The sequence below is a fragment of the Phaseolus vulgaris genome, chromosome 6, assembly GCF_000499845.2.
Source record: "Phaseolus vulgaris cultivar G19833 chromosome 6, P. vulgaris v2.0, whole genome shotgun sequence".
Lineage (NCBI taxonomy): Eukaryota > Viridiplantae > Streptophyta > Magnoliopsida > Fabales > Fabaceae > Phaseolus > Phaseolus vulgaris.
This window is the reverse complement of record NC_023754.2, coordinates 27,398,735-27,424,643: the sequence shown is the minus strand read 5'-3', so window position 1 is coordinate 27,424,643 and position 25,909 is coordinate 27,398,735. Positions and strand designations below refer to the sequence as shown.

At 31.7% G+C, this 25,909-nt stretch overlaps 4 protein-coding genes across 4 annotated transcripts; 3 read left to right on the top strand and 1 right to left on the bottom strand.

The window, feature by feature from the left end:
* Positions 1-2,229: 2,229 nt before the first annotated feature.
* Positions 2,230-5,220, top strand: LOC137832442 (nodulin-26-like). The gene is made up of 5 exons (XM_068640610.1): positions 2,230-2,875; positions 3,275-3,499; positions 4,266-4,463; positions 4,633-4,694; positions 4,859-5,220. Exons 1-5 carry the CDS (start codon positions 2,750-2,752, stop codon positions 5,067-5,069), a joined length of 822 nt encoding a protein of 273 aa, XP_068496711.1. The 5' UTR covers positions 2,230-2,749; the 3' UTR covers positions 5,070-5,220.
* Positions 5,221-6,887: 1,667 nt separating this feature from the next.
* On the top strand, positions 6,888-12,624 carry LOC137833573 (nodulin-26-like). The gene is made up of 6 exons (XM_068641914.1): positions 6,888-6,992; positions 10,369-10,452; positions 10,637-10,861; positions 11,753-11,950; positions 12,091-12,152; positions 12,253-12,624. Exons 1-6 carry the CDS (start codon positions 6,888-6,890, stop codon positions 12,464-12,466), a joined length of 888 nt encoding a protein of 295 aa, XP_068498015.1. The 3' UTR covers positions 12,467-12,624.
* A 3,083-nt stretch (positions 12,625-15,707) lies between these two features.
* On the bottom strand, positions 15,708-18,541 carry LOC137832445 (seipin-2-like). Its single transcript, XM_068640613.1, has 2 exons — positions 17,404-18,541; positions 15,708-16,475 (listed from the first exon to the last, which is right to left on the bottom strand). Exons 1-2 carry the CDS (start codon positions 18,445-18,447, stop codon positions 15,999-16,001), a joined length of 1,521 nt encoding a protein of 506 aa, XP_068496714.1. The 5' UTR covers positions 18,448-18,541; the 3' UTR covers positions 15,708-15,998.
* Positions 18,542-19,941: 1,400 nt separating this feature from the next.
* On the top strand, positions 19,942-25,905 carry LOC137832444 (uncharacterized). Its single transcript, XM_068640612.1, has 10 exons — positions 19,942-20,183; positions 20,336-20,388; positions 20,843-21,651; positions 21,744-21,893; positions 21,971-22,069; positions 22,318-22,443; positions 22,604-22,702; positions 23,540-23,797; positions 24,216-24,577; positions 25,143-25,905. Exons 3-10 carry the CDS (start codon positions 21,099-21,101, stop codon positions 25,752-25,754), a joined length of 2,259 nt encoding a protein of 752 aa, XP_068496713.1. The 5' UTR covers positions 19,942-20,183; positions 20,336-20,388; positions 20,843-21,098; the 3' UTR covers positions 25,755-25,905.
* The last annotated feature ends 4 nt before the right edge of the window (positions 25,906-25,909 follow it).

Here is a 25,909-nt window from a genome sequence, read left to right as displayed (position 1 = left end):
TACAATGAATTTAACGCACTAATAATTAATTTTTATTAATATATACTCTGAATTAGAAATGACTTTTAAATACCAACATCAATATTTGTATAATATTGTCACATCTTATCTTATATCCTAATAATAAATGTGATTAATTAGCTTTATATAATTTTAACAACTTTTATAAGTAATCAGAATGAAAATACTTTTACATGACTAAAAAGAGGGGAAAAAAAGAAAAGAAAAGTAATGTTATGAAAAAAACAATGGGAACAAAATATAAAAATTATCGTAAAAGTTTGTTGTACTCCTTTCATTGAAATCTGAAACACAAATTTCTTTAAATATTGGAGTGATGTGTTCAGACCAAACATTATATATACTTAAAATGTAGTGTGTGTATATATATATATATAATAGATATATGAATTATTATAGAAATCACGTAACTTCCTTTGTCCCACACTGCATGATTCACATTCTATCTTTTACACAGCAAATCTATCTTTTATGCGTTACGGAAAGAAGGGTTTTCATTGGCACGTGCGTTGCAGTGAAGTTCAGCCATCACATTTGACGTATTCCTTTATCACTTTCCCCACGTATTTAACATAACTTTATCAAAGTTCATGTGCAAATGTTAAATGAATTGAGCATGTCATTTAAAAATTCTTTAATTAGCATGCTATATGAATATAATATAATATGATCCATCATTTTCATAAAGCCAAACTCTTAAATTTGTGAAAAAAGTATAAACAAAAAAATACGAAATTATTATATATAGGTCAACCAATTTAATTATGGACTTGTAGGAGAAGGTTATTAATACGAAGGTATCTACACGAACTAACACATTAACTACGGACGTATATGTAGGGAACACTAGGGACGAATCTATTAATAGTTGAATTCGTATACTTTTTTACAATTGCAATTCTCCACGGGAGAAAGAAAGAATGAAAACTTCAAACACTCTTATAGTCCTCTCACATTAAAATAACAATAATCTCAACTAAAATCTAAATACAAGGTTGTTTATAAATATAACGTTAGAAAGCGAGTTTAATTTACAAATAAGATAAAGTTTATATATATATATATATATTAATTTAATCATCATGAAAACCTATAGAAAGTAAATTTAGATTTTACTCAATTCTATAAAATCTATTTAGATTTTGAACATATAGTTTTAACGTCCAAAGGTTAAGAAACTTACCTCAATACCTTCTTAAAACAATATCATGCATACAGTTAGATTATACGGAGTATAAGACTATTTCGCTTAAAAGTGTATCATGCGCATTCTTCGTATATCTTTTCATATAAACATGTTCATAAGTTAAAGTAGCCCTTTTTATAAGTATACTTTAGAAAATTATATTTTTCATACGTATTCATTAATATACAATATCTATTTTAGTTAATTAATTTTGAAGCAAAAATTACCCTTTTAATTTCCTTTGTTTAAAAATTGTTTACTATTTTATTTAAGTGAACAAAAAAAGAGAAATTTTAATTACTTAAGAAGAACACAGATGCATATTAATGAAACATGATCACGTTTTTAATCAACGCATACAAAGTACTTGATAACCAAATGAATCATGATGTTATTGTGGTTAATCTGATTCAATGTTAAAATTAACAATTTTATGTTTTTACTGTATGTAAAAGTGAAAAATTAAAGATTCAACGGATTTTCAAACACATACACTGCTTTAAAAACGATGTTTTTTTGTCCTAGGATTAATAATAAAAGGAAAAAAAGAGATATTATATATATTCTTTATCGTGATGTTTAAAGAGTTAATTTAGAGATACTATAGAGATTTTCTTACACCGTCATTAAATTATAAGTGATCTATTATAGCTTTTAAATTGATTACTGTAAAGTTAACCATTTAAAAGAAATTTTATATACTATATTATTTCATTTTATAATTACAGAAGACTGATTTATCATTTTATTTTAGTTTTTGCAAAAGTAGTACTTGTAAATGAAAATTAAACAAAAATCTAGAAGAGACATTTTGAGAGTAGCACGTGTACGGCAGCCATTAAAAAACAAAAAAAGAAAGAAAAATAGAATTCCGATATACGGCGTCGTGAATGTACTAAAACTAGAGTTCTAATTGTACTAAAATTAGAGCTATTATAATTCACGTGATCTTATCCACTTTTAACAAGGAATCAAAATTATTGGAAGGGTAGTTTATTTTAATTTGGTTTAAATTTTTAGTTGCTGAGTCCATTGTAATTTAAACAGTCGACAAAAGAGGAAGACATAACCCAAATAAAAAAGAGGCTAAATCTCGTCCAAAATTAAAGGAAAGGATTGGCCATTGATGACCCAGTCTGCATTTCCGGTGGGTAGTTGGAAAAGCTTTCAATGCCTTATTCAGACCCCAGCTCACAACCTATTACTATCATACTTTTCATTAACACGCCCTAAGTAAGATCATTTTTTTATCCAAAAATTACGATATGCAATAAGGTAGAACAATATATTCGGTGAGAAATCAGAATTTTAAAAGACGTATGTACAGAAGAAATACATTAAAAGTGGCTGTTTTGGTCAAATCTCTCGTGGAAAAAATGGTACTAGTCCAGTCTTTGAATCTCAGGCTCTTTGGTGTCCATAAATTGGAGTTGCTGCTTCTCTTCTCCATCACTTCGTGGTGTATGAGGCAAAGCTAGTTTATCAACCCTTAACGAAGCAACACACCCTTTTCATTCCGTCTCTTAGCTTTATCCAAAGACCATGTCGGTGGTGGCTGATAATTCAGTAAGCAGTGGAAACCACCAGGTGGCTTTAAATGTGACCGATGATACCCCCAAAAAGTGTGACCATTCAGGCAACCAAGACTGTGTACCTCTTCTGCAGAAGGTGTTTACCTTTCCTAATGCTTCCTTTCCCATTCAAGTACTCTTGTTAACCACAAAGTACCCATATGGATTTTCATTCTCTATCTAATTCGAACCACAAAGTATCAGATCAGTTACTAATTTTATGACGAAAGTTTTTTTTTTTACTACTACTCACTTGCATCATGAAAAATTTAGTGGCAAATTTCTTAAAAACTATATGCGAATTATTTCCTGACAAATTTTATATTTTCTTGTAGTAATCAGATGATGTATAGGGTGGCTTTCCACTTTTTTTGTTTTGTTTTTCTTTAACTGAGCTGATTTTAGAAAACCTGAAGCTTATTGTGATTCCAAACTTGTGGAATAAATATGTTGAGCTGGAAATTTATTCTGGTTTGGTTGTGTATGTTTAATACAGTTGATAGCAGAGGTGGTGGGGACGTACTTTTTGATATTTGCAGGGTGTGCTTCGGTGGTTGTGAACCTTGACAAGGACAAAGTGATAACACAACCTGGGATTTCAATTGTTTGGGGGCTCACTGTTATGGTTTTGGTTTACTCTGTTGGTCACATCTCTGGTGCTCATTTCAACCCTGCTGTCACTATTGCTCATGCTTCCACCAAAAGGTTTCCACTGAAGCAGGTGAGTCTTAGCGAAACAATTACACCCTCTTTTCGTTATATTTGTTCGGTTAACTGAGGTTGATTATTAGGTTAGCTAGAGCTGAGTGTTGCTTGTCGTAGCAGTCAATTTCTATGAATTGCAGTTGTAAAACAGGGGATGGGCAAAATACAGTGTAACAATACTCTTTTCCTCTCTCATTTTAATGCATGCGCGGATCCACTGTTGGGCTCCCCATTTTCTGTAAAACTTCGTGGGTTTCACATCTAGATCTCTCTTCTTCTCTTCTTCTCCGGTTCTCTCTCTTGCTTAATCGCGCTAGACGCTCTCTCTCAGCCGCGTTAGAAGTTCGCTCCAGTCGTGCTAGACGCTCGCTCCAGTCATCCTACACGCTCTCCCTCTTCTTCCTCACTCTTTCTTGTCACTTTTCACTTTGTGCTTATTGTCTGAGCTAATATATAATTATGAACATTTGGTCAACTATGTTGTGTTATTTTCATTATACTCCATTGATCGATTATTCACTTTTAAGTATATGCAATTACATGGTGAAATAAGTTGAAGATTATCCAAAAATAATTTCCCAGAAAAAAATATCATGACCAAAATCTAAGAAATCAGAAAGAAACAACACGTTAAGATTTATTAAAGGATTTATGCTTGGTTAATAACTAACCATACCTCACTTTGCTGATAAAAAAACACTAACCATACCTCATTTCCAAACAAAAAGACATAATGGTTCGAGTTTGTCTATAATTATTGATTTTTCTTCCATATGTTCTAGGTACCAGCTTATGTGATAGCTCAGGTGGTTGGATCCACACTAGCTAGTGGAACTCTCAGACTTATATTCAATGGCAAGAATGACCATTTCGCAGGAACACTCCCTGCTGGTTCTGACTTGCAATCTTTTGTGGTGGAATTCATAATCACTTTTTATCTCATGTTTGTCATTTCTGGAGTTGCCACTGATAACAGAGCGGTATTAATCTATCCTGTTTTTGTTTAATAAAGAATTTTGTTGTATGTGCAAGAAGTTTACATCACAGGACACATGCAACGCGTATCAAAATCTATCTTTTGAATATTCTTCAACCCACATTTTATAGCTTTTGTTGATTCAAATTAATTTTATCTAATAAATGGTGCAGATTGGTGAGTTGGCAGGGCTTGCAGTTGGGTCTACGGTACTACTAAATGTGATGTTTGCCGGGTATATTAACTTATCTTCAAACCTTATTCATTATACCATTTAATCGCATGCTTTTAACACTATTATTTACATTATTCAATAAATTAGAATTAAGATGATGCACCCTTGGGAAACACGGAACTCAGTTTTGAGTACTGACATTCGTTAACAATTAAATTTGACAGGCCAATCACAGGGGCATCGATGAATCCAGCAAGAAGCTTAGGGCCTGCAATTGTGCACAATGAGTACAGAGGAATATGGATATATTTGGTGTCACCAACTCTTGGAGCTGTGGCAGGTGCATGGGCCTACAATTTCATAAGATATACAAACAAACCAGTGCGTGAAATCACCAAGAGTGCCTCTTTCCTCAAAAGTGCTCCAGCCGAATAATTCAACAGCAAATGCAAGAATGTTCCTTTCTTGTTTCCTTATGTTAAAGTTGATCATGATTAGGTTAAAGTCTGAGGAAGAATCACTGATTTAGTGCCAAATAATCCTGTAATATACCTAGAGGATATCAAAAACACAGATTCTCCTTGTCCATGCAGGCATCACTATACTGATATTTTGCATAAAACTTGCAACACGATAAGTTGTTGAGAAGTAAGAAGACGATAAATCGTGACATAAGATTAGTGAGAGATAAGGAAAAAACTATAAATGAATAGAAAAGGAAAACAATTAAGTATTGGAAATTTTTATTATAAATATAATACGCTTTTCATTGCCCTGGAAAAAGTTACAAGCAAGTATATGAATACGCACGGCTCAATTTCTTTTCATGGTATTGACAAATTACTAAAGCAATTATATATTTATCCTAATAAATGCAGAATAAAATATTAGCACAGCTTAATAACTGACATAAATGATAATACAATATAAACAAACACTTAATACGTGTTTTTGTCTTCATAGGAGAAGATTTTGGTTGCTGTTGTTTATTTCAAAGTTGAGTATATTTGCTTTCGATAAGTTTTGAACAGTTAAAATGAATTTATTATAAATTTCTATTGAAAATTTTATTTTACAAAAAATATGAAAAAATGATCTTTAAAATATCAAAGTAAATCAGGAACGTAATGGTGTAATGTTTATAACAAACACACATTAAGCTTGGTGATGTGTTATTTAACATGAAATAGAATAAAAAGTAACAGTTGAAAAAACCATTTACTTAAAAAGGTATAATATGCTCTAACTATCTTTTCTATGTTGCACTACGTTCAAAATAAATAAAATACCATAACGCCATAAAAAAATACATTAAAAGCACTACGTACTCGAATTCAATAACAAAAAAAATAAGCATGCACTCGGATATTAACATAATTTCAATATTTCTACATGTGTTTACTTTTTATTCATATTTATAGGTGTAGTGGATTATTTTTGAAGAAAGAAGCTATTATTATATAAACAATTTCACACTCATGGAATTTATAATAAATTTAATCTTAAAAAGTGTAATATATTTATGATTTTGATGAGATTACATATGTGTGTGTATATATAACTTTTTTTGTAAGGTTTCGTTGTTTCATGATCCTCATAGGGAAAATTCAACCCACCTCCAAAAAATAACAATTTTAAAGAATGTGCCAAATGGGACCTTTATGACATATATGATTACTTCATTGACTCTTTCTTCAAAGGCGGTATGATTGCATCAATAAAATTTTATGATGGAATGGTGAGAATCGTGAAAGAAGTTTATTAGGCCAGAAACCACTAAAATAGGGTTCATCATGATCCACCAAAGATAAAGGAGATGACGTTGTTAATTAACACCAATTCAATAGGAAATATGTTCATTGTGCTTCATATACCAACGATATGCAACGGGTTATATGATCTTGTATATTAAAATTAATTAAATGGATAGTTGAAGTTATTTTTAATTTTTTCATGTCTAAGAATTGCATGTTTTCATTTGTGTGGGTTATATATATGACGTTTGTAAGTTGAACAAGAATTTGAAGTATTTCATGAAAACATTGGATAAACATTTTTGACCAGGAGTTGATGATCAAAGAAGAAATTGAATGATATAATGTTCATCTACAATTTTTTGCAGTGCCTCGTCAAGAGTCAAATATTATCAGAATCACATGAATGCTATGCACTAATACACGAGATAATGCCCTGTTTCTGTAGGTGTGCATGTTTGATTTTCGTTAGAACCCGTGATAGTTAAATTTTAAACATATGCCAATATGTTCTAGCCAACTTAAGGTCGATCAGAATTTGGATGAGTTCTTTGTGGTCTCTCTTCAAAGGCCTTCTGAAAACGAGAGAGACTCCGACGCTCAAGTCAGTAAAAACATAAATATAATGAGTATAATATGAAATAGTAGTTGAAATTACTCTCTCTGTTGTTTATTAGATGTTTAGATGATGTCTTTCTGTAGAGCATAATCAGGTATATATAGACTGAATTGTAACCTCTCCACCTTTAGTCATGATTCTGTCTTAATTGAGTCATTAAGAATGATTAAGTTTGATTGATTGAAATTCCTTGACTTGCTCATAATGTTAGATACATAGGTCGGGAAACGACCCATAAATGACCAAACATCGGGTCAGGCCCATGACCCAACACTATATAAAAGAAAAAAAAAAGCAGGGAAAAATAAATGAAAATTTTCTATTTAAAATCAAATTATTCTCCTGGCTAAATTAAAAATACACGAAAATTAAAAACCAGACATATATCCAAAAGCATTATACTCGTCTAAAACTAACAATCGGTGTAACACCTTCACTATACTCGTCCTTTTTATTTAGCCAGTTCTTTAAATTATTTTATAAGATATTCGTTAAAAATTAATAATATTTTCATTCTGTTTAATTTAAAAGAACATAATTAAATCGTAAATGGTAATTATTTTACTGTATATAAATACACGTCTTCTTCCATTATACTTACTGGTTTAGTGAAATTAATATTTTCACAATAATATATTTAACATTTTTTTAAAACCCCAGGATGTTTACGTAAAAGGCACCAAGTGTACGCTTAAATTAAAACTTATAATTTTAATATAATAAAAAATTATGATTTACTTTTATTATTATTTTGTTAATATGATCATTTTAGTTAACAATGAATTTGAACAAAATATATATATATATATACACACACGTCGGCCCTTGCTTTTGGTGTTGTAGCGAAAATGAAATAGAAGAGTCATAAACTTAGTAAATGTGAGAGGTGCATATAGTAAATTAAGGTTTCTCTTTTTAGTCTCAGAAAACAAGTAACAATACATTTACGATTCTAAATTTTTATACAATCATATTACAACTCCTAATACTATTATTTTAATATATTTTTATATTATTTAATTATAAAATTTACTCTTTATTATATATATTTATTTTTGAGTTGTATACAACTTTAAGAGTTGAATTGTCAAACTATCATTTTTCTCAAAAACATCCAACTCTTTCATTCTTCATCAAAATCTTCTTCTGTAACTCCTTCCTTTTCTCCTAACTACCAACCTAAATTCCCTTTTCCATTCCTTTGTGAATTTCAACCTTTACATGGTAGCTAAGGGAGTGTGCAAAACATCAATTTTGAGTGCATGCATGCATTCTTGTTGTTGGGTATAAAGGGAGTTTTTGGGTTGTTTAATGGTTAGGATTAGGATAGTTTCCTTAAAGTATAAGGAAAATCCAGGTAAGAAAATATAACTTTATTTTATATTACAATTTAAGTTATAATATTGATAATTTAGTTCTTTGTAGGTGTAAGTTCCTTCCATAAAATGACTTTAGATCAATACTTTTTTATTAATTAAGTATTAAATTATCTTAATGTCTCTGTCTTCGTCTCATTACATCAATTTTGAATTTATAAATTTATTTAAGAGGAAAGTCAAGTAACATTTTAAAAATCACAGAAGATATATTAGACATGTCGAGAGTTGATACATGTATCAAATAAAATTAAACTAAATCACTATTTTGAAATACGATTTAATTTTAAAATATAAAAATATAACCATATTTGCTATATAATTCAATGGGTGTGTATAATAAAAACAACCAGTAAATATTAAAAAAAGTACAATGTAAAACTGAAAATAAGTAATAACATGCAAAAATAAATTAAAGAAAATAAGAAATTGTATTAAAACATAAAAAATGGTAATGAAAATATGTAGATTAAATAAAATACAAACTTTAACTTCTAAAAATAAGTTATTTTGAATATATTATTAAATATTTTTGTACTAATCAAACTACCTTATAAGTTAATTAAGTAAACTACTAGTTAGTTTATTCCACTTATCAATCACAATCAATAAAATAAATGAAATTTATACAAAAAAAATATAATGCAATAACACTTTTTTCTATCAAATTGGTTATAAAAAAACTATTATCAAATTTATATTTTAATATTTTAATATATCATAAAAAATAGTGATTGAATATAATTATCATATTTTTACATATTTAACATTAAATCACAATTTTTATTATTTAAATCTTACCGCATAATTTTGCAGGAAACATAAACTTCCAAATGTAACGGTCTTATATGATTTTTTTTGAAGTTTGTAATATTTATGGATTTGAAATAAAAATAATTTGGTTATAAGTTTTTTTTAAAGGTTAAGACGTCATGTTCTTTTTAATTTATTTATATTTTATTAATAAAAAATTAAATATAACGTGACCGTATTGTTATTTAAATTTAACACCCATATACAAATTAGGTATTATTATTACCAAAAAAACATTATCATTCAGGTTAAAATTTGGCTAAAATTGAAATTGTGCTCACGTCATCTGATCCTCTCTCTACCATCAACACAGCAACAAAAAAAATCCATTCGAAAACCTCATTTAACTTGTTTACAGATTTTGGAAAACTTATTGAGCACACAATTTCTGTAAATTTTTTAAAATGGATTATACATAAGAAAAATGAAACAACTAAGAATGAAATATTTGATACATTTCAAATAGTACAATATTTCATGGCTGAATTTAGATAATAAAACTCGTGCCATTATAATCTCTTAGTGATAATCTCTTATCATACATTTTGACAAAGAAAAATGTTACTTTGAAGTTAAATAGACCAGCTTACTATTTTTTAAAATTTATCTATCTTTTCACGTGAGTCTTCATTTTAGTATAAAATTATTTTTTCTTTTAATTTTAACAGTTTTAATATGAAGTATTTCTGGGTTACCAATATATCACGACTGTTTTCAAAAACCAGAAGCTTTTTCCCCAAAAATTAGCCTTAATCCCGTCTAAAATTAATGTGGGGGAGTGCTTTTCCCGTTCTTTCTGGATTTCCGGTGAGTGGTTTTGGAGAAGATTTGAATGCATTTCTGAGATCATAACTCACACACAAGCATAGCTCCAAATTTGCATCATTATATTCTATGTAAGACAAGAGTAGTAGGTAGTGGAGCATTTATAAGAGACTAGTATCTAAATTAAACGCTTATTGTGTAATTAAAGTTTTAAAGTCAACTCAAGTGGCGATAATCTTGCATTGAATTAAATCTAAAGAAATTTATGCTAAATGGAAACTGAAAATTATTCTGTATGTTTTGGCACCACATAAATTGGTGTTGCTCTCCGGTGTTCTATAGCAGCATTCTTTGACACAACATTGTTTTTTCACTCCATTTCCTAGCTTTATCTTCAATCTCTGTAGTTGGTGATGGCTGATTTGAACCATGACGCTGATTCCTCCAAAAGTTCTGATCACAACGAAGCCTCTGTGACCCTTTTGCAGAAGGTAACTCTCTTAATCCCTTCTTTCCTTCTTCATACACTAATTGTTGTAAAAATCCGAACATTTTTTAGAATCCATGGAATGTGATGTATAAGGAGGATTTCAAGGTTAAAATGATTCAAAAATTTTAAAATATATATATTGAGCTTGAAAATATAATGGTTTGGATTGTACGTGTTGCATGTAGTTGGTGGCAGAAGCGGTGGGGACGTACTTTTTGGTATTCGCAGGGTGTAGTTCGATTGTGGTGAACCTTGGTAACGACAAGGTGGTGACACAACCTGGGATTTCGATTGTTTGGGGACTCGCTGTTACGGTTTTGGTTTACTCTGTTGGTCACATCTCTGGTGCTCATTTCAACCCTGCAGTCACCATTGCTCATGCCTCCATCAAAAGGTTTCCTTTAAAGGAGGTGAGTGTTAATTAATAAATCATTAAATTCTAAATCCTAAATCATGAGAAAATTTAATAATATATATAAATACTGAAAACATCAACTTATAAATATTGAGTTATACTTAAAGTTTATTTATTAAAATTATTTAAAATCTATCATACATTATCTACTCAAATTAAACTTTAAAAAAAAATTATATTAAAAAAAATATAGTTTAAAATAATATATAGGTAGTCCTATAATTATATATATTTTAAACTATATTAAATTAAAGTTATTTTTTAATGTAAATAGTATTTATTAAAAGGTGGTTAGTTTAATCCACTTAGGTTGAAACTGTTTAAAATCATATTTAATTAATATATTAGTAAAATAAAAAATATATATTTTCAAATTTCAAATATACAATATATTTTGCTTTATTTTTTTATTTTCTAACATGTTTCTAAATCTATTTCTGTTGATTTACAAATTAAAATCCAAATCAAACACCAATTCTAAAAATGAAATCAAAATTATTAATAATATATTATTATTATCATCAATAATAACTATTATAATATAACTACAAAATTTGTTTGATATAAGAATTATAAATTTTATGTTTATTTATGAAATTTGTATTTTTAATAAACATACTATTAATAACAATAATGATAATATAATTATAGTAAGAAGAAAAAAGTAACAATCATCCAAATCAAATCAACCCCTAACAGTTCAAAATTTGTGATCAAAATGTTGTTTAAAGTTTAGGTTATGAAATTTATGTTTTAAATAACAATTTTATATTGTTGTTTAAAGTGATATATATTGTAGTGACAGTTGTTATTACATTTCTAAACAAAACACAAGTGGAGTCGGTATGTCTTAAATAATTGAATTTTCGTACATTTTGAGTTGAAGGTACCAGCATATATAGTAGCCCAGGTTGTTGGAGCCATACTTGCCAGTGGAACTCTGAGACTTGTATTCCGAGGCAAGGGTGACCATTTTGCAGGAACAGTCCCTGCCGGTTCTGATATGCAAGCTTTTGTCGTGGAATTCTTGATCACTTTCTTTCTCATGTTCGTCATTTCTGGAGTTGCCACCGATGACAGAGCGGTAACCTTTCCTGTTCTTATTCAAATGAAGAAAAGAAAAAGACTTTGCTACTTTGGCCATGCTTGTGTCTTAATTTCTTTTTAACATTTTGTATCATAGCTTTTGTTGTTTCAAATTAATTTTATTCTAAAACGTTGCAGATTGGTGAGTTGGCAGGGGTGGCAGTTGGGTCAACGGTACTGCTAAATGTGATGATTGCCGGGTATCAATCTATCTCATCAGAAACCAACTGGTTTTACTATTTAGAATATACAACAACTAAAATTAAGATGTTGAAATGGATTAAGAATTGTATTTGACAGGCCAATCACCGGAGCGTCAATGAATCCAGCAAGAAGCTTGGGGCCTGCTATTTTGCACCATGAGTATAGAGGAATATGGATATATATGGTGTCACCAATTGTTGGAGCTTTAGCTGCTACATGGCTCTACAATTTCATCAGTTACACAAACAAGCCAGCGCGTGAGATCACCAGGACTCCCTCTTTCCTCCAAGGGCGTCTTCAAGCTCACTGATTCAAAAACAAACCCAAGACTGAGATCTTTTTTTCTTTTTCATTTTTCCATGCTTCACATTAGCTTCTGTGACTGTTATAAACGTAAAGAAGAAAGAATCACTGGTTTAGTTTGCCGGATAATAAAGTAATATAAGTAGCAAATGGAAAATAAAAAAATCTCTTGGGCTTGTGCAAATTTAATGCTAGTTTTTAATTACCTTGGCTGTTATGTGACCGAAAACAGTATCTTATGCCAACAAAATTGTTATTTTTCGAAAGCCATATATAATTGCAATTACTAAAAGCTAAAAAAAATGATTTAAATGTTTAATAAAACAGTGCAGTCAATATATGCCTTAAATTAAAACATTCTCGAATGGTAAAGCTAATCAAACTTGCTTAATGTAAGTAATTATTGTAAGGATCTAGAAAATTACTTTAGAGTAGAAGTGGTATATTTTAAATGACTCCCGAATAATTTTAAATGAAAAGGGCATATAAATAGAAATTCAGTTATTCAGGGTTTCATTTTAAAAAGAACCACCATCTCTCTAGAAAGTTCTTTTCCTTTCCTCTCCCTTCTCTCTACAATTCTGACTTACTCGTTCATCTGTTCGACGATCAGAGTCCACCATCAGACTCCTGGCAGTGAGTACTACAAGACTATCCGATCAGAATCTCTGATAGGGTAAGTTCATTTTTGTTCTTCTCTTTGAGTCAAATTTGGAACTTGTTAGGTTGTTTTCTTCCTTGCTTGCATGTGACCCTTTTAGCTTTAGGGTTAATCTCTGTTAGCTCAGGGTCTTAGTGATATAGTTAGATTTTTTATTAGGACTCTGTGTTACAGGTTAAGTTATCTTTGGGTTCTTGGTGGTTTTGGAGCTCTTAGTGAATATCTTCTAATTTTCAGGTAAGGGAAGCTAGCCTTAATTTCCAATAGAACACTAGGTTAGAAGATTGAAGGTGAAATTTGATATATGGTTGCTGTTATACAATTATAATGTTGTTGAGTATTGGTTGTTTGATGTTGATTAGAGAAATTTTAGCTATAGCAAAGTCTTTGTTAATCTGGGTGCTCTCTTGTGTGTTTTCGATCAACCTAAAATATTTTCGTTCAAACCAAAAATTTCTGGGAGCTTTCTGGTGTGTTTTCGATCAACCTAAAATATTTTCGTTCAAACCAAAATTCCTGGGTGCTCTCTGGTGTGTTTTCGATCAACCTAAAATATTTTCGTTCAAACCAAAATTTCTGGGTGCTATCTGGTGTGATTTCGATCAACCTAAAATATTTTCGTTCAAACCAAAATTTCTGGGTGCTATCTGGTGTGTTTTCGATCAACCTAAAATATTTTCGTTCAAACCAAAATTTCTGGGTGCTCTCTGGTGTGATTTCGATCAACTTAAAATATTTTCGTTCAAACCAAAATTTTGTATACATATATGAATATTGCTACTTTTATTATTTTAGCATAGCTTATTTTAGATTACTATTGTTAAATAACTTTTTGGATATATTTGGATTATTAGAAAGTTAAATTATATGTTATGATTGTATGGTGTATTAATGTGTTAAAAGAAGTGTGCAATGATGTGAAAGTAAGATCCAGACATAATATTTTCAGGAAAGAAAATACCGTGTTAAGATTGTTTAGGATGTGCATTGACTAGGGATTCGTCTAGAAGGAGATATCTTGACTCTACTGAGATGATGGAATCATATAGATGAAGTTATTCAGGTGGTGAGAGTCGAAGGAGGTTCATATGAATGGGTAAGTTGTTTGAAAGATAACTAACTTGACCTGTTATATGAGTTAACCCTGTCATACTAGGAGAGAGATGATATTGAGATTATATATGTGCATAGCTGTGTGGATTTCACAGTGATATAGTATGACAGGTGCCGATCCCTGAGTCTAAGTCAACGCACCAGTCTTCTGGAAGTAGAGTCAGTGGAAGTCTGACATGTGAAAGATGAAATTGAGAATTTGTATGACACTTGATGATTTAAGAATTTGTATGACACTTGATGATTTGAGAATTTGTAGGATATTTGATGATTTGAGAATTTGTATAAGACTTATGATTTATGTTTTATTAATTTCAAAGTGAAATTTTATAGAATTTTGTTTTCTATGGCTAGCTTACCCTATTATTTTGGTTGTGTTGTTTCTCTAACTGTGATGATCGTGTATTTACACGGGAGCAGATGAGATTGCAGGTAATAGAGCTCCTCAGTGAACGGCAGAAGGATTAGATAGATTTAAATTGAATGCTTTGCTTTGTTTTGTTTTTAAACTTTTTGGATGTATATATTAAATTCCTATGAAGAAGGATATATTTTGAGATACAAATATGAGAAAACAATATATGTTTATATGTTAATTAGATATTGCACGCATAATAAAAAATAAAAAAAAGAGTAAAATTAGGGATGTTACAATTATTGCTCGAAATGATTTTTTTTCATTAAAGCATGAAGTTGTTTAAGAGAAAAATTTAGTTACTCATATAAACAATTCTTCCTTAATAATAATAAAAAATGATTTTTTCTTAAGTTAATACCAACAACAAGAGAAAGAAGAGGGAAGAGAACAGGGAAAAATTATGAATAGTTTGGAGCTTTTTTAGTTCCTTCGTTTTAGAGTTCCTTTGAGAACCTTATAAATCACAAATCACATTTTTTTTTTAATTATAAAGTGTAAGTTATTTAATAACATGATGAAAAAAAATTCACATTTGAATGTATAAATTAACTCTGAGAATTGTTTTAATCAGAAATACTATTGTATTTATTTACTTTTTTCTGCATTCTAGTATGGTATTTCTAATTAAAGTAGACAACTTTTGTAATTTATTATAAAGATGTATTAAGTGACTAACTACTATTTTCAAAAAAAAAAATATTTTACTATTAAGAAAGTAAAATTTTAAATAAAATACATTCTGAGAACATCCAAGATAGAAGTAAAGAAAAATTTGATAATGTGACACAGTCCAATAAATTCGTTAAAATAGGCCCATATAAAATCTAATTCCATCTTAAAAAATAAAATATAAACTTAACTCAATTTTACAAAAACTCACTTATAAAACTAATATTTACTTATATATTATAATATTAAGTAATCTAAGAAGTAGCTTTTGAATTTCCAATGGGTATAGTGAGCTATGCATAATTGAAAATTTATTTGAACATGGCACATAAAATCATTCAGTCCAATGAGGAACAATGCAATCAGTGTATTGAATTGGTACAGGAATACTCCAACAAATGTCTTTTATTAATCAGTTTATCAAAAAGCCTAGTCTAGACATATTTACTTCATTAGCACAGCAGCATCGGGTTAGCTAAAAATATTCCCCTTCTGATGTGTTAGACAATAAATTACATATTATACATGACATGCTCTTAAGCATTTGCGAAGGAAGTTCAACAGAAAAAAAGAACAATTAGATGTTAGGACACTAACACAAATCAATACATGCTAGGTTAACTTGTCAGACAAAAACCTTACTTTTCATGGTTAATAACGACTGGAAAAAGAGCGATCTCAATCTAGTGCCTGAGGACGGTTTAATGTGCGAGCAGAAGCCACCCTTTGCCTTGTTTTCGGAATAATAATAGGCATACAACACACAAGAGCAAAAAGTAGCTCTGTGAAGAATGCCATCATCGCGATCCATATAAATATGCTCATCTTCCAAAGCCAAATAATCCTCTTGAACAAGGGAAGTTCGGATTCAACAATCAGAGATGCGTCATATATTTCAGGAATCCCTGCACCTGGTTGATATTCTGCTCGTTGCTCAAGGGTCACTTTCAAGCACGAAGTAGGTAGATCTCCTTCTACGAAACCTCTCATCTTCACATTCAGAGTCTGAGTTTCGGATGTATAGCCAGTAACAAGAGGAGCAATCTTGAGGAGAGTCGTGATTAGGCGGATAGGCTCACTTCTGAATCTTAACATGCAAGGTTGACTTGAGCTTGCAATAGCTTTACCATTAGACAATAGGAAATCTACCCTGATCTATAAAACAATAGAAATTAATGAAGAAACTCAAAAGCAAGCTACAGGAAACTAACTATAAACTGCCACATCTATAATCACATATCATCATCGACAATTCTACTTGTCTAACATAAGTATGATACAAATTACAGAGCAGTGACAGTTTGATAGCATGCACTAAGATGCTTGACGAAACTATAATCATCGGTCATGGAACAAGTACAACTAATTCCATTCTTTGCATAATATATATAACAATTGTATTAGAACACCAACGCGTTATAGTAACCACAAATGGAACAGAAATAACGTGCAGAAACCAAATAACCCAAAAGTTTGAACTATTATACAAAGTCCTATGAAATTATTTTGAGTGTCTAACAAATCTTACCACCGGTTTGCTTCAAAAGTCAACACTAATGAACACAATTACCCAATTGGCATATTTCCAGAGAGAGGTCTCTATTCTACCATTGTAGTGTATAATGTTTCATTACAGAATCAACATCTTCCCTTCAAGTTAATAAACAAAGAATCAACATCTTTCCTTCTAGTTAATAAACAATAATCCATACGGATAAAGACAACATTAATCGGGAAAAACTACTTCAAAGACCAAAATAAATAATGTAGTGTGTAAATAAGTTCATTTTAACTAATGAAAAAAAAATTCAATCTATTTTACTTTCTTATTTTCTTTTCCTGAAAGGCCTTACAAATAATTTTATCTAAACCAACCCTTAATCTAAATAAAAAAGACTGTAATCTCTAGGCCCAGTAGCAGTAACACCAAGCTAGCTACCATAGTTTGATATCTGTAATCTCAAAGTGCAGTGAGTGGACTTGTACCACCATAGATCAGTTCGCACTCTGAATTTAAATTCGAAGAAGATTTTGAACAAGTAAAAGAAGTTTTTTGTTTCTATTGAAGGGAATAGATAAGCACCTGAAACATCCCAAGGTTTCTGTTGTATCCTGACTCTGGCACACTTAACTCAACAGTGGCTTGCACCTTGTGCTTAGAAGGTATAAACCGTTCACCCACCCACTTCCGATCATGAACCTTATCCTCGGAACCTATACCACCAATAACACCAGCACACGACATTATCGGCACATACGCGACAGGACTATGCTTGCTATAATCAAAGTTCAAAACCTCCCTCATCTGAATCGGCTTCTCCACCAAATGCTTCATAAAGAACCCACTAAACACAAACGACGAAACCAGAAGACCAAACATGACGCAACAAACGTAGATTGAGCACAAGAACCCCCACCCCCACCGAAAAGCCACGCTCCAAACCGATTCGTTCTCCTTGAAACATCTACTAATATAAGGCCTAATGCACCGAAACAAAAAACACCACCCTCTGTTCAAAATTCCTATAAGGAAAATCTTGCCCCTCTTCGTTGTCCCCAAAGGATCCATGAAAAACACGCATGAATAAAACGTGAACAACAGGGGGTAAGTTATGAACATGAACATTAACTTCATCTGAAACCTTAATAAGTTAATCGCTAACCCCGCGGGGAGGTCGAGGAAACTCGAAGAAGAGTCACCGAGTCGCGGCGCCGAGTCAACGGAGTCGACAGCTCCATCATCGTTCACAGCTGAAGTTACGGTGGAGCCCTCGTTGTTCTCTTCCGTCGAGGCATTAACTTGTTGCGGTTCATTCGAATCGGGTTTCTCCGAATTCACGTCTTTCTTGATATTTCTATGCCTCGTGCGGTGTCGGAAACTCCTTCTCGAGTCGTCATTGATCAAATCGCTCTCGAAGCTTGAACCAGACGATTGAGTACCCACACAACCGCGACGAACTGGCCGGCGCCGGATTGTGGCAGCCGGATAGTATGACTGAGGTTTGGGTGGTGGATCCGAAAACCTGGAAGCCGAATCGGAATGCTCCGGCGAGCCCTCGGCGGGGAAGTGTTGACACGCGTCTACGAAAACGTCGCCGTCTTGATCGATCGAATTTGGCCGGTCCATTCAGATTCTGAACCTTGGTTTAGTTAGGAGATTTTGTCCCAGCATTATACATTTCATATGAAAAATTAAAAGTCAAAATATATTCAAATGCTTCATAATAATTTAAACTAGCAAATAACCTCCATATTCTAAAGACAAGAACAAAAATAATATTTAAGAGTAGCTAAATTAAAATAAAAAAAACCAAGGTAAATATTTCTGGTATAAATTGTCTTAGAGAAACAAAAATAAAACATAATTATGTTTATCCTATCTATAAATCGTGTAAAATTTATCTTCACTTTCCTCTAAGACATTTTATATTCAACGTATAAAATAAATAAAACTATTACGAATATTTTTCAATATATCTTATATTATTAAGTAAATACAATATTTAACTGAAATATTAGTTAACCTTCCATGAAATAATTTCATTCAAATCATTTAATTCATTCATATATTTTACTATCCATATTTTATATGTTAAACGTCTTAATACTTCAAATTTTTTAATTCGTTCGCATATTTTATACTTTGATGCTAGAAAAACATCATGTTACATTTTGAAAAGGCTTGGACATAAATTTAAGCCAAAATATACATAATTTAAATTTATACTTTTAATATTCCAAAAAGGATAAAATTGAAGTAATATTTATTTATTAAGAATAATGTTAGTAATGTTTTCTTTTGAAAGGAATAATCTTCAAAGAATTCGAAATAGCACTAAATTATCAACAATTACCGATAGAAAAAGCAAGATACATATATCAAAAAGGAAAATGATAGTTTGATAATTCTTGAAATTGTATACAACTTTTGATGTGATAGATTAATAAATAAATATATATAATAAAGAGTAAATTTATAATTAAATGATATAAAAAAATATTAAAATAATAGTATTAAAAGTTGTAATGTGGTTGTATAAAAAATTGGGTTTTCTATATATTGTGCTATCAGAAATTTCAGCTTTAACCTTTGAAGGATGGTGCAAAATTGCATGTGTTGGTGGATATGTATTCATTCCTAATGTATGTGTTTGTCAGATGTATTAATAATTACAACGTATTAAATTTATATAAAAGTTCATATTAAAATTATTAAATAAACTCAGTCGTCGTGAAAAATAAACAAAATGTTATCAATAGAGTCATTGTTAATAATATAATGAAAGATAAATAATATTAATTTTTATAAATTCATTAGGATTCATATTATATTAGAGATAATTGACTTATTGAATAGTAGTTTGAAGCCTTCGGATCCCTGTGGCTAATATTTACTTAGTGACATGTTTATATATATTATTCTTTTATTAAATAAATGTTATTACCAAATTGTTTAGGAACATTCTTACTATAACTAGATGTTATTAAAAGTTTTTAGTAACATTTATGTATTCACAACTTGATAAAATGTTACTAAAATTAATTATCATTTATCTGTCGTGAAGCTTCTTTTATCTGTCGTGAGGCACAGAAAAGCTTCTTTTATCTGTGGTGAAGTGCAGCGAGAAAAAGAGGGTTCTCACCATCAACGTTGCGAACACTCAACATCTAAGCCTCAGCAGAAGCAATGCACTGAACGTTGCGAAGTGCAAAGCCATATTCCCTCTCTCATTCTGAATTCCCAAAGCCTCTTTCCGTTGATGAGAACAAATCAGTGCCACAAGTTGCTGCACGACGGAATCTTGACCATCGGTGTGGCGCTACATGTAATCCAGTTTCACCTGTCCTCGTTATTCTGCCAGTGTGAACTTTCTTGTCCTTCTTCTACCTCTCAACCACTTTCTTTTCCTTTCTTGTAAATCTTGGACAAACGCTTGTTTGCTCTTTCCAGTTCTATCTTTTGTATTAAAGGGACCACTTTTTATACTACTAACACATGCTTCTTAATTGACCAGCGCCGCGATTTTTCATGCTTGCTTCCACTTCAAGTTATTCCATCAGAAAGAAGGTTAGGTTAGATAGAATCATGAATTTCGTCTTTCTCACCCTCCGTTCGGTAAGTTTTATACAGATTTAAACCTTAAGAATATTAGAATTTGACTTCACAGTTGAAATTAATGAGTGTAATTTTTTCATTTTATTTTTGGAATTACCCCTCCTCCTGCGTCCTTTTGCACAGCTAAGAACAGTTCTCCAAACCCACGCGGTGTGTGTATGAGGGGTAAAGAAAGAGAAAAGTTAGTGGCACGTTCCACAAAGTAAATTCATCACTTTGCTTGGAGAGGAAACACAGCACCGATACTCACCACAATCACATCGTAGTTTACCATTTTTTTTAGTATAGATAGAAAAAATGAACAACTGCTATAACTGTCATTTTTTTCATTATTAATTTGCATCAAAATTATGAATATAATCTAAAAACGCAAGTAAATTAATTCACCTCTCTCACTCTCTCCCAGTTTTGTAGTCCAAAGTGATTATTATAACTTGCCATATTCTGTCTGCTTCAAACTGGGGGGAAATGAAGAGGAAAGTTAGTTGACATTTTGCGCAGTGGTGAATTCGTCACTTTGTGTTGGAATAACTTGATATGAAAGCCAAAAAAGAGATAAAGAAAAAAATAGCAGCCCCTACATTCCACACACACATATATGATATATATAGTTGTGGCTAGGTCTAGATTTGAGAAGAGAGAAAGTAATAATAGGTGATGTGATGATGGCCGAAAGGGAAGATGGTAGGGCGAGTGAGGAAACAGAAAAAGAAAGCAAGCGTTTGTTCCAATTTTGCATGAAAGGTGAGTGGGGGGAAGTGGTGAGAACGTACGAGGAGGACAAGACGGCTCACACGGCCAGAATAACGAGGACAGGTGACACTGCATTGCATGTCGCCGTCACCGACAGCCAATACGACGTCGTGCGAGAACTGGTGGAGCTTATTTGCTCCAAGGAGGAAGAGGGTAAGCGTAAAGAGGCACTGAGAATTCAGAACCAGAGAAAAAACACGGCCTTGCACTTCGCGGCTTCGATGGGGAGCGTGCAAATGTGCGAGTACATTGCTTCCGCTGAGGCTTCGTTGCTGTGTATGCGCAACGTTGATGGCGAGACCCCTCTCTTTCTGGCTGCTCTGCATGGCAGAAAAGAAGCTTTCCTTTTTCTTCACTATCTCTCTAACAACAACCACCCACAGCCTCTCAACTACTACAGCAACTGTAGAAGAACTGATGGGGACACAATTCTTCATTCTGCCATTGCCGGAGATTATTTTGGTAAACTTTCTTTGAATCTAATAATAATTGAACTTTCTGATGTATGAATGTGTGATTTATTAGTTTTAGCTGATGAGTAATTTATTTGACAGATTTGGCATTCCAAATAATTCATTTATACGGAGATCTTGTAAACTCAGTGAACCAGAGTGGGTTAACTCCTCTTCATCTCCTGGCAAATAAGCCTTCTGTTTTCAAGAGTGGTGACCGCTTGGGATGGTTTGAAAAAATTGTTTATAATGGTAAATTATTAATATGAAATTTCACTCTGTATATATATGGAGAATCATAATGTATATACGTGTTGTTTATTTGGAAGCTATAATCGTGAAGGAACTCAAAGAAGCACCCAGTTATCCAGAAAATTACGAGACACGTAGGGAGCTTTTGAGGGTGGCAAAAAAGTTCGCCTTAGTTGGTATGTAAAAAATATAAATTCTCTCTCTTTTTAGATAACGAATAAATCAATCCCTGTTTTTAAAAGTATTTTTGTTAGAATAATGTATAGGCAAAGTAGACTAAATACACCCACGGTATTCTTACTATTATTTGCAACATATAGGTAATTTTAGAGAAATTTATTGCTGAAAACTTCGACTTGAACATCATTTAATAACCTCTAGTTCGTACTGTAACAATGATTTGATTCGTTTTCCGTGTATCCAGTGATCGAGCCCTTGGCACAATTTTTACGTAGAAAGTTGGCGCATAATGATCAAATTGGAACAGAAAGAGACCTCGAAGCATCGAAAAAAACTGCTACAAATAATGGAGCGGAAACAAAATCTCCAGGTGATCACTAAATTGGCTACTAAAATTCTTATACGTCTGCTTTCCACGCACCATATTTGGACCCAAAAGAAAAAGTTTATTTTATAAGCAAATTGAAAAAATATGAACTAAGAGTTATGAGTTAGCAGAGATTTCATTAACCTTAATATCAATTGTTTAGGATCTGAAACCAGCAGTTGGCCACATCCTGTCAAATACCAAAGCTGTGTAGGTTTATTCAAGTTTGTATTTGTGATAATGTCGGTTATCTTGGGAACAGGTATGTCTCCATGAACATATTTAGAGCAGATGATAGTATTTATAGTCTCCAAATAACTTGGATTTTTCATAATTGGAAGTTAAGGGATTATGAATTTAATTAGTATATTGAGATTTTGACTTGGCTGTTTTAATTTTGATTTATCATTAATTCGTACATGATATGTTGTCTAATAAGTTTAATGTATTCCTCTCACTTTCAGGTTAAAAAACTTATTAAGATCTTATTCATATTTTGACTTGTCTAGTACATATTCCTCTCAATCTCATTTGCTTTCATTCTTCCATTGTGAGCAGTATTCTTGTCACTCTCATATCTTATGATTAATATGCAGTTTTGATCCTTTTATTTTACTATTTGCTATAAATATAGTCTTCTAATTTTGTGTTCTGTTGCAGTTAAGTCCTTGTATATAAAACCATAAGACTAAATTTAATTAAAATTATTACAAATAAAAACCACACACCAGTTATAATAGATGAATTAAAAGAAAAAAAATTTATTAAAAAATGCTACCCATACATCAATCAGGCACTGATGGTCAAGTATATAAGGTGATATCATGCAACTATGGCTATTTACATTTTTGCCAAAAATTGATAACAATTATAAATCAATCCTTAATGGATTAACTCTTACAAATTATCTTATTAATCTTTGAATATTTTATAAAAATATATTTAATAGCTTATAAGTATAAAAAAATCACTGGAAAGAATGTCATTTTTTCTACTTATATATAAGAAAAACATTTAATTTTGCAGTTCATGAATGTATAGCACCTTTTTTTTTTCTAGTAATAACGTGACAATGTTTCTGCTAATGAAACTACAAAAGGGTCATCGAAGATAAAGAAGATACGTGGGAAGAAGGAAAAGCACGTGTGGTCAGCTCAAATAATGGATGAACTTCTGAATGGAGCTAGCATGTATGAGTATGATGACGAGGGCAGCATACCAGTGAAAATATTGGAGAATGAAGATCAACGTAAAGACCCTTATAGTTTTGATGAGGAGGGTAATGTTACTTTGGCTGGTATCACAGAAGAGCAGCAACATCTCACCACCAAAGGAGAACCCAAGCAACAAAAGAATGGTATAACATTATTACTGTGTATGATTCTGCTTAAGCTTATATTTACTTTTTCAAATTTTCACATGATTCACGCACATGCATCTACAGCCTCTTCCAATGCAGAATCAAACAGGCTGAGAGTTGAACAACTCGATTAATGCGTTATAATTTTTTCATATAGATTAGTTCAGAGGGGAGTCATTGTTTTGTCACTTGTTTCTACATTGTTACTCCTATTTAAGATTTTTTTTTTATTCAAAATACTCTTATGATTAATTTGACCAAGAGGGTACAAGTCCTAGCCTAAAGAGTCCAAATTCTAGTATGAAGAAGTTTTCCGTCATAAGAGTACGTTAAATAGAAAGATAAAAAGGAAGAGGATATTTAATCATATATTTAGATAGTGTTGGTTATAATTATTTATCATTATTTGGTTTAGTTTTATGCGCAGTGGAGGAGAAGGTTAACATAAAAGAAAAGAAGATGTGTGAGACACCGATATTAATAGCTGCAAAGAACGGTGTGACAGAAATGGTAGTGAAAATCATGGACTTGTTTCCTGTAGCTGTTAATGATATGGATTTCAATAAGAAAAATATAGTGCTATTGGCAGCAGAGAACAGGCAAATCCACTTATATGAGTTATTGGTGAAGAAGAAAAATGTGAAAGAGAGTATATTTGGGAAAGTGGATAGCGAGGGAAACAGTGCATTGCACTTGGCAGCCAAGCTTGGAGAGTATAAACCTTGGCTCATTCCTGGCGAAGCGCTGCAAATGCATGGGGAAATCAAGTGGTACCTGGTAAGTTTACATATGATTACGCATTTTAACTTACTTGTTTTTAATTTGTTAACTCAAAGGGGACACAATTTTTATGCGAGAACATAAATGGAGATAATTCAGATAATGTTGAAATAAATTATATAAGATGAGCGAGGAAGTTGAGTTAAATTTTAATACTACAAATAACATCCACTAAAAAATATAATTATCAAACGTGTTGTTTACGTAATTATCTACAAAAATGGATTATGAGAGTTTAGAAGAGCTTATTCAATATTATAGTAGAGATTTATGGGTTTCTATAGGGTTTTATTTAAACTTATTTCTATAAATTTTATAATTCTATCATCTTACTAAGATTCCTTTTTAACTTATTCTAATAAGTCTCTCGATCAAAGATTAATTAAATTCTTATTAGACAAGTGTGAAATAATTTTTTTATTGAATTATTTACCCTAACAAGTCCTCATTATGTTATTGATATTAAGGTGCGTTAATTTGAATTCAACTATTATCCCTGTAAAATGATTTACATTATTTGGTTATTGAAACTACTTGCTCTCCCACTGGTGCTGTGATACAGTTCGTCAAGGAATCGATGCAACCTCATTTCTTTAGTCGGTACAACAATAAAAACAAGACACCAAGAGATATCTTCAGCGAGACTCACAGGGACCTTCTCGAGAGTGGTGAACAATGGCTAAAAAAAACCTCTGAATCTTGCTCTTTGGTAGCAGCACTGATAGCCACAGTAGCATTTTCCACATCCACCATCGTTCCCGGTGAGTTCAAAGATGAAACCGGCTCCTCAACTCTTGAATACAGGCCAGAGTTTAAAGCCTTTGCTATCTCATCTCTCAATGCTCTTTGCTGTTCTGTCACCTCACTGGTGATTTTCCTCTCAATACTCACATCTCGGTATCAAGAGCGTGACTTCGGTAGAAGTCTTCCCAGGAAGCTTATAGTGGGTTTGACATCGTTGTTCATGTCCATTACCTCTATGATGGTCTGTTTCTGTGCTGGTCATTTCTTTATCCTAAAGGGCAAACTCAAATCTGCTGCATTCCCTGTCTATGCCGTGACATGCCTGCCAGTGACACTTTTTGGCTTGGCTCAATTTCCACTCTACATCGATCTCATATTGGCTACTTTTAAGAAAGTACCACAGCGTGGCTACAAAACCTCTCCACAATAGCTGTACGACCAGCATTGTAGCAGAGCTAAAATAATACTGCATGTAATCTAATTGTCGATATGTGGAGCTTAATGTAGATCTTGCATTTATAGACTACAAAATGTATATTTCAATGTGTTTACGTAATGTTAACTGCTTCTTATAGTATTTTAAAA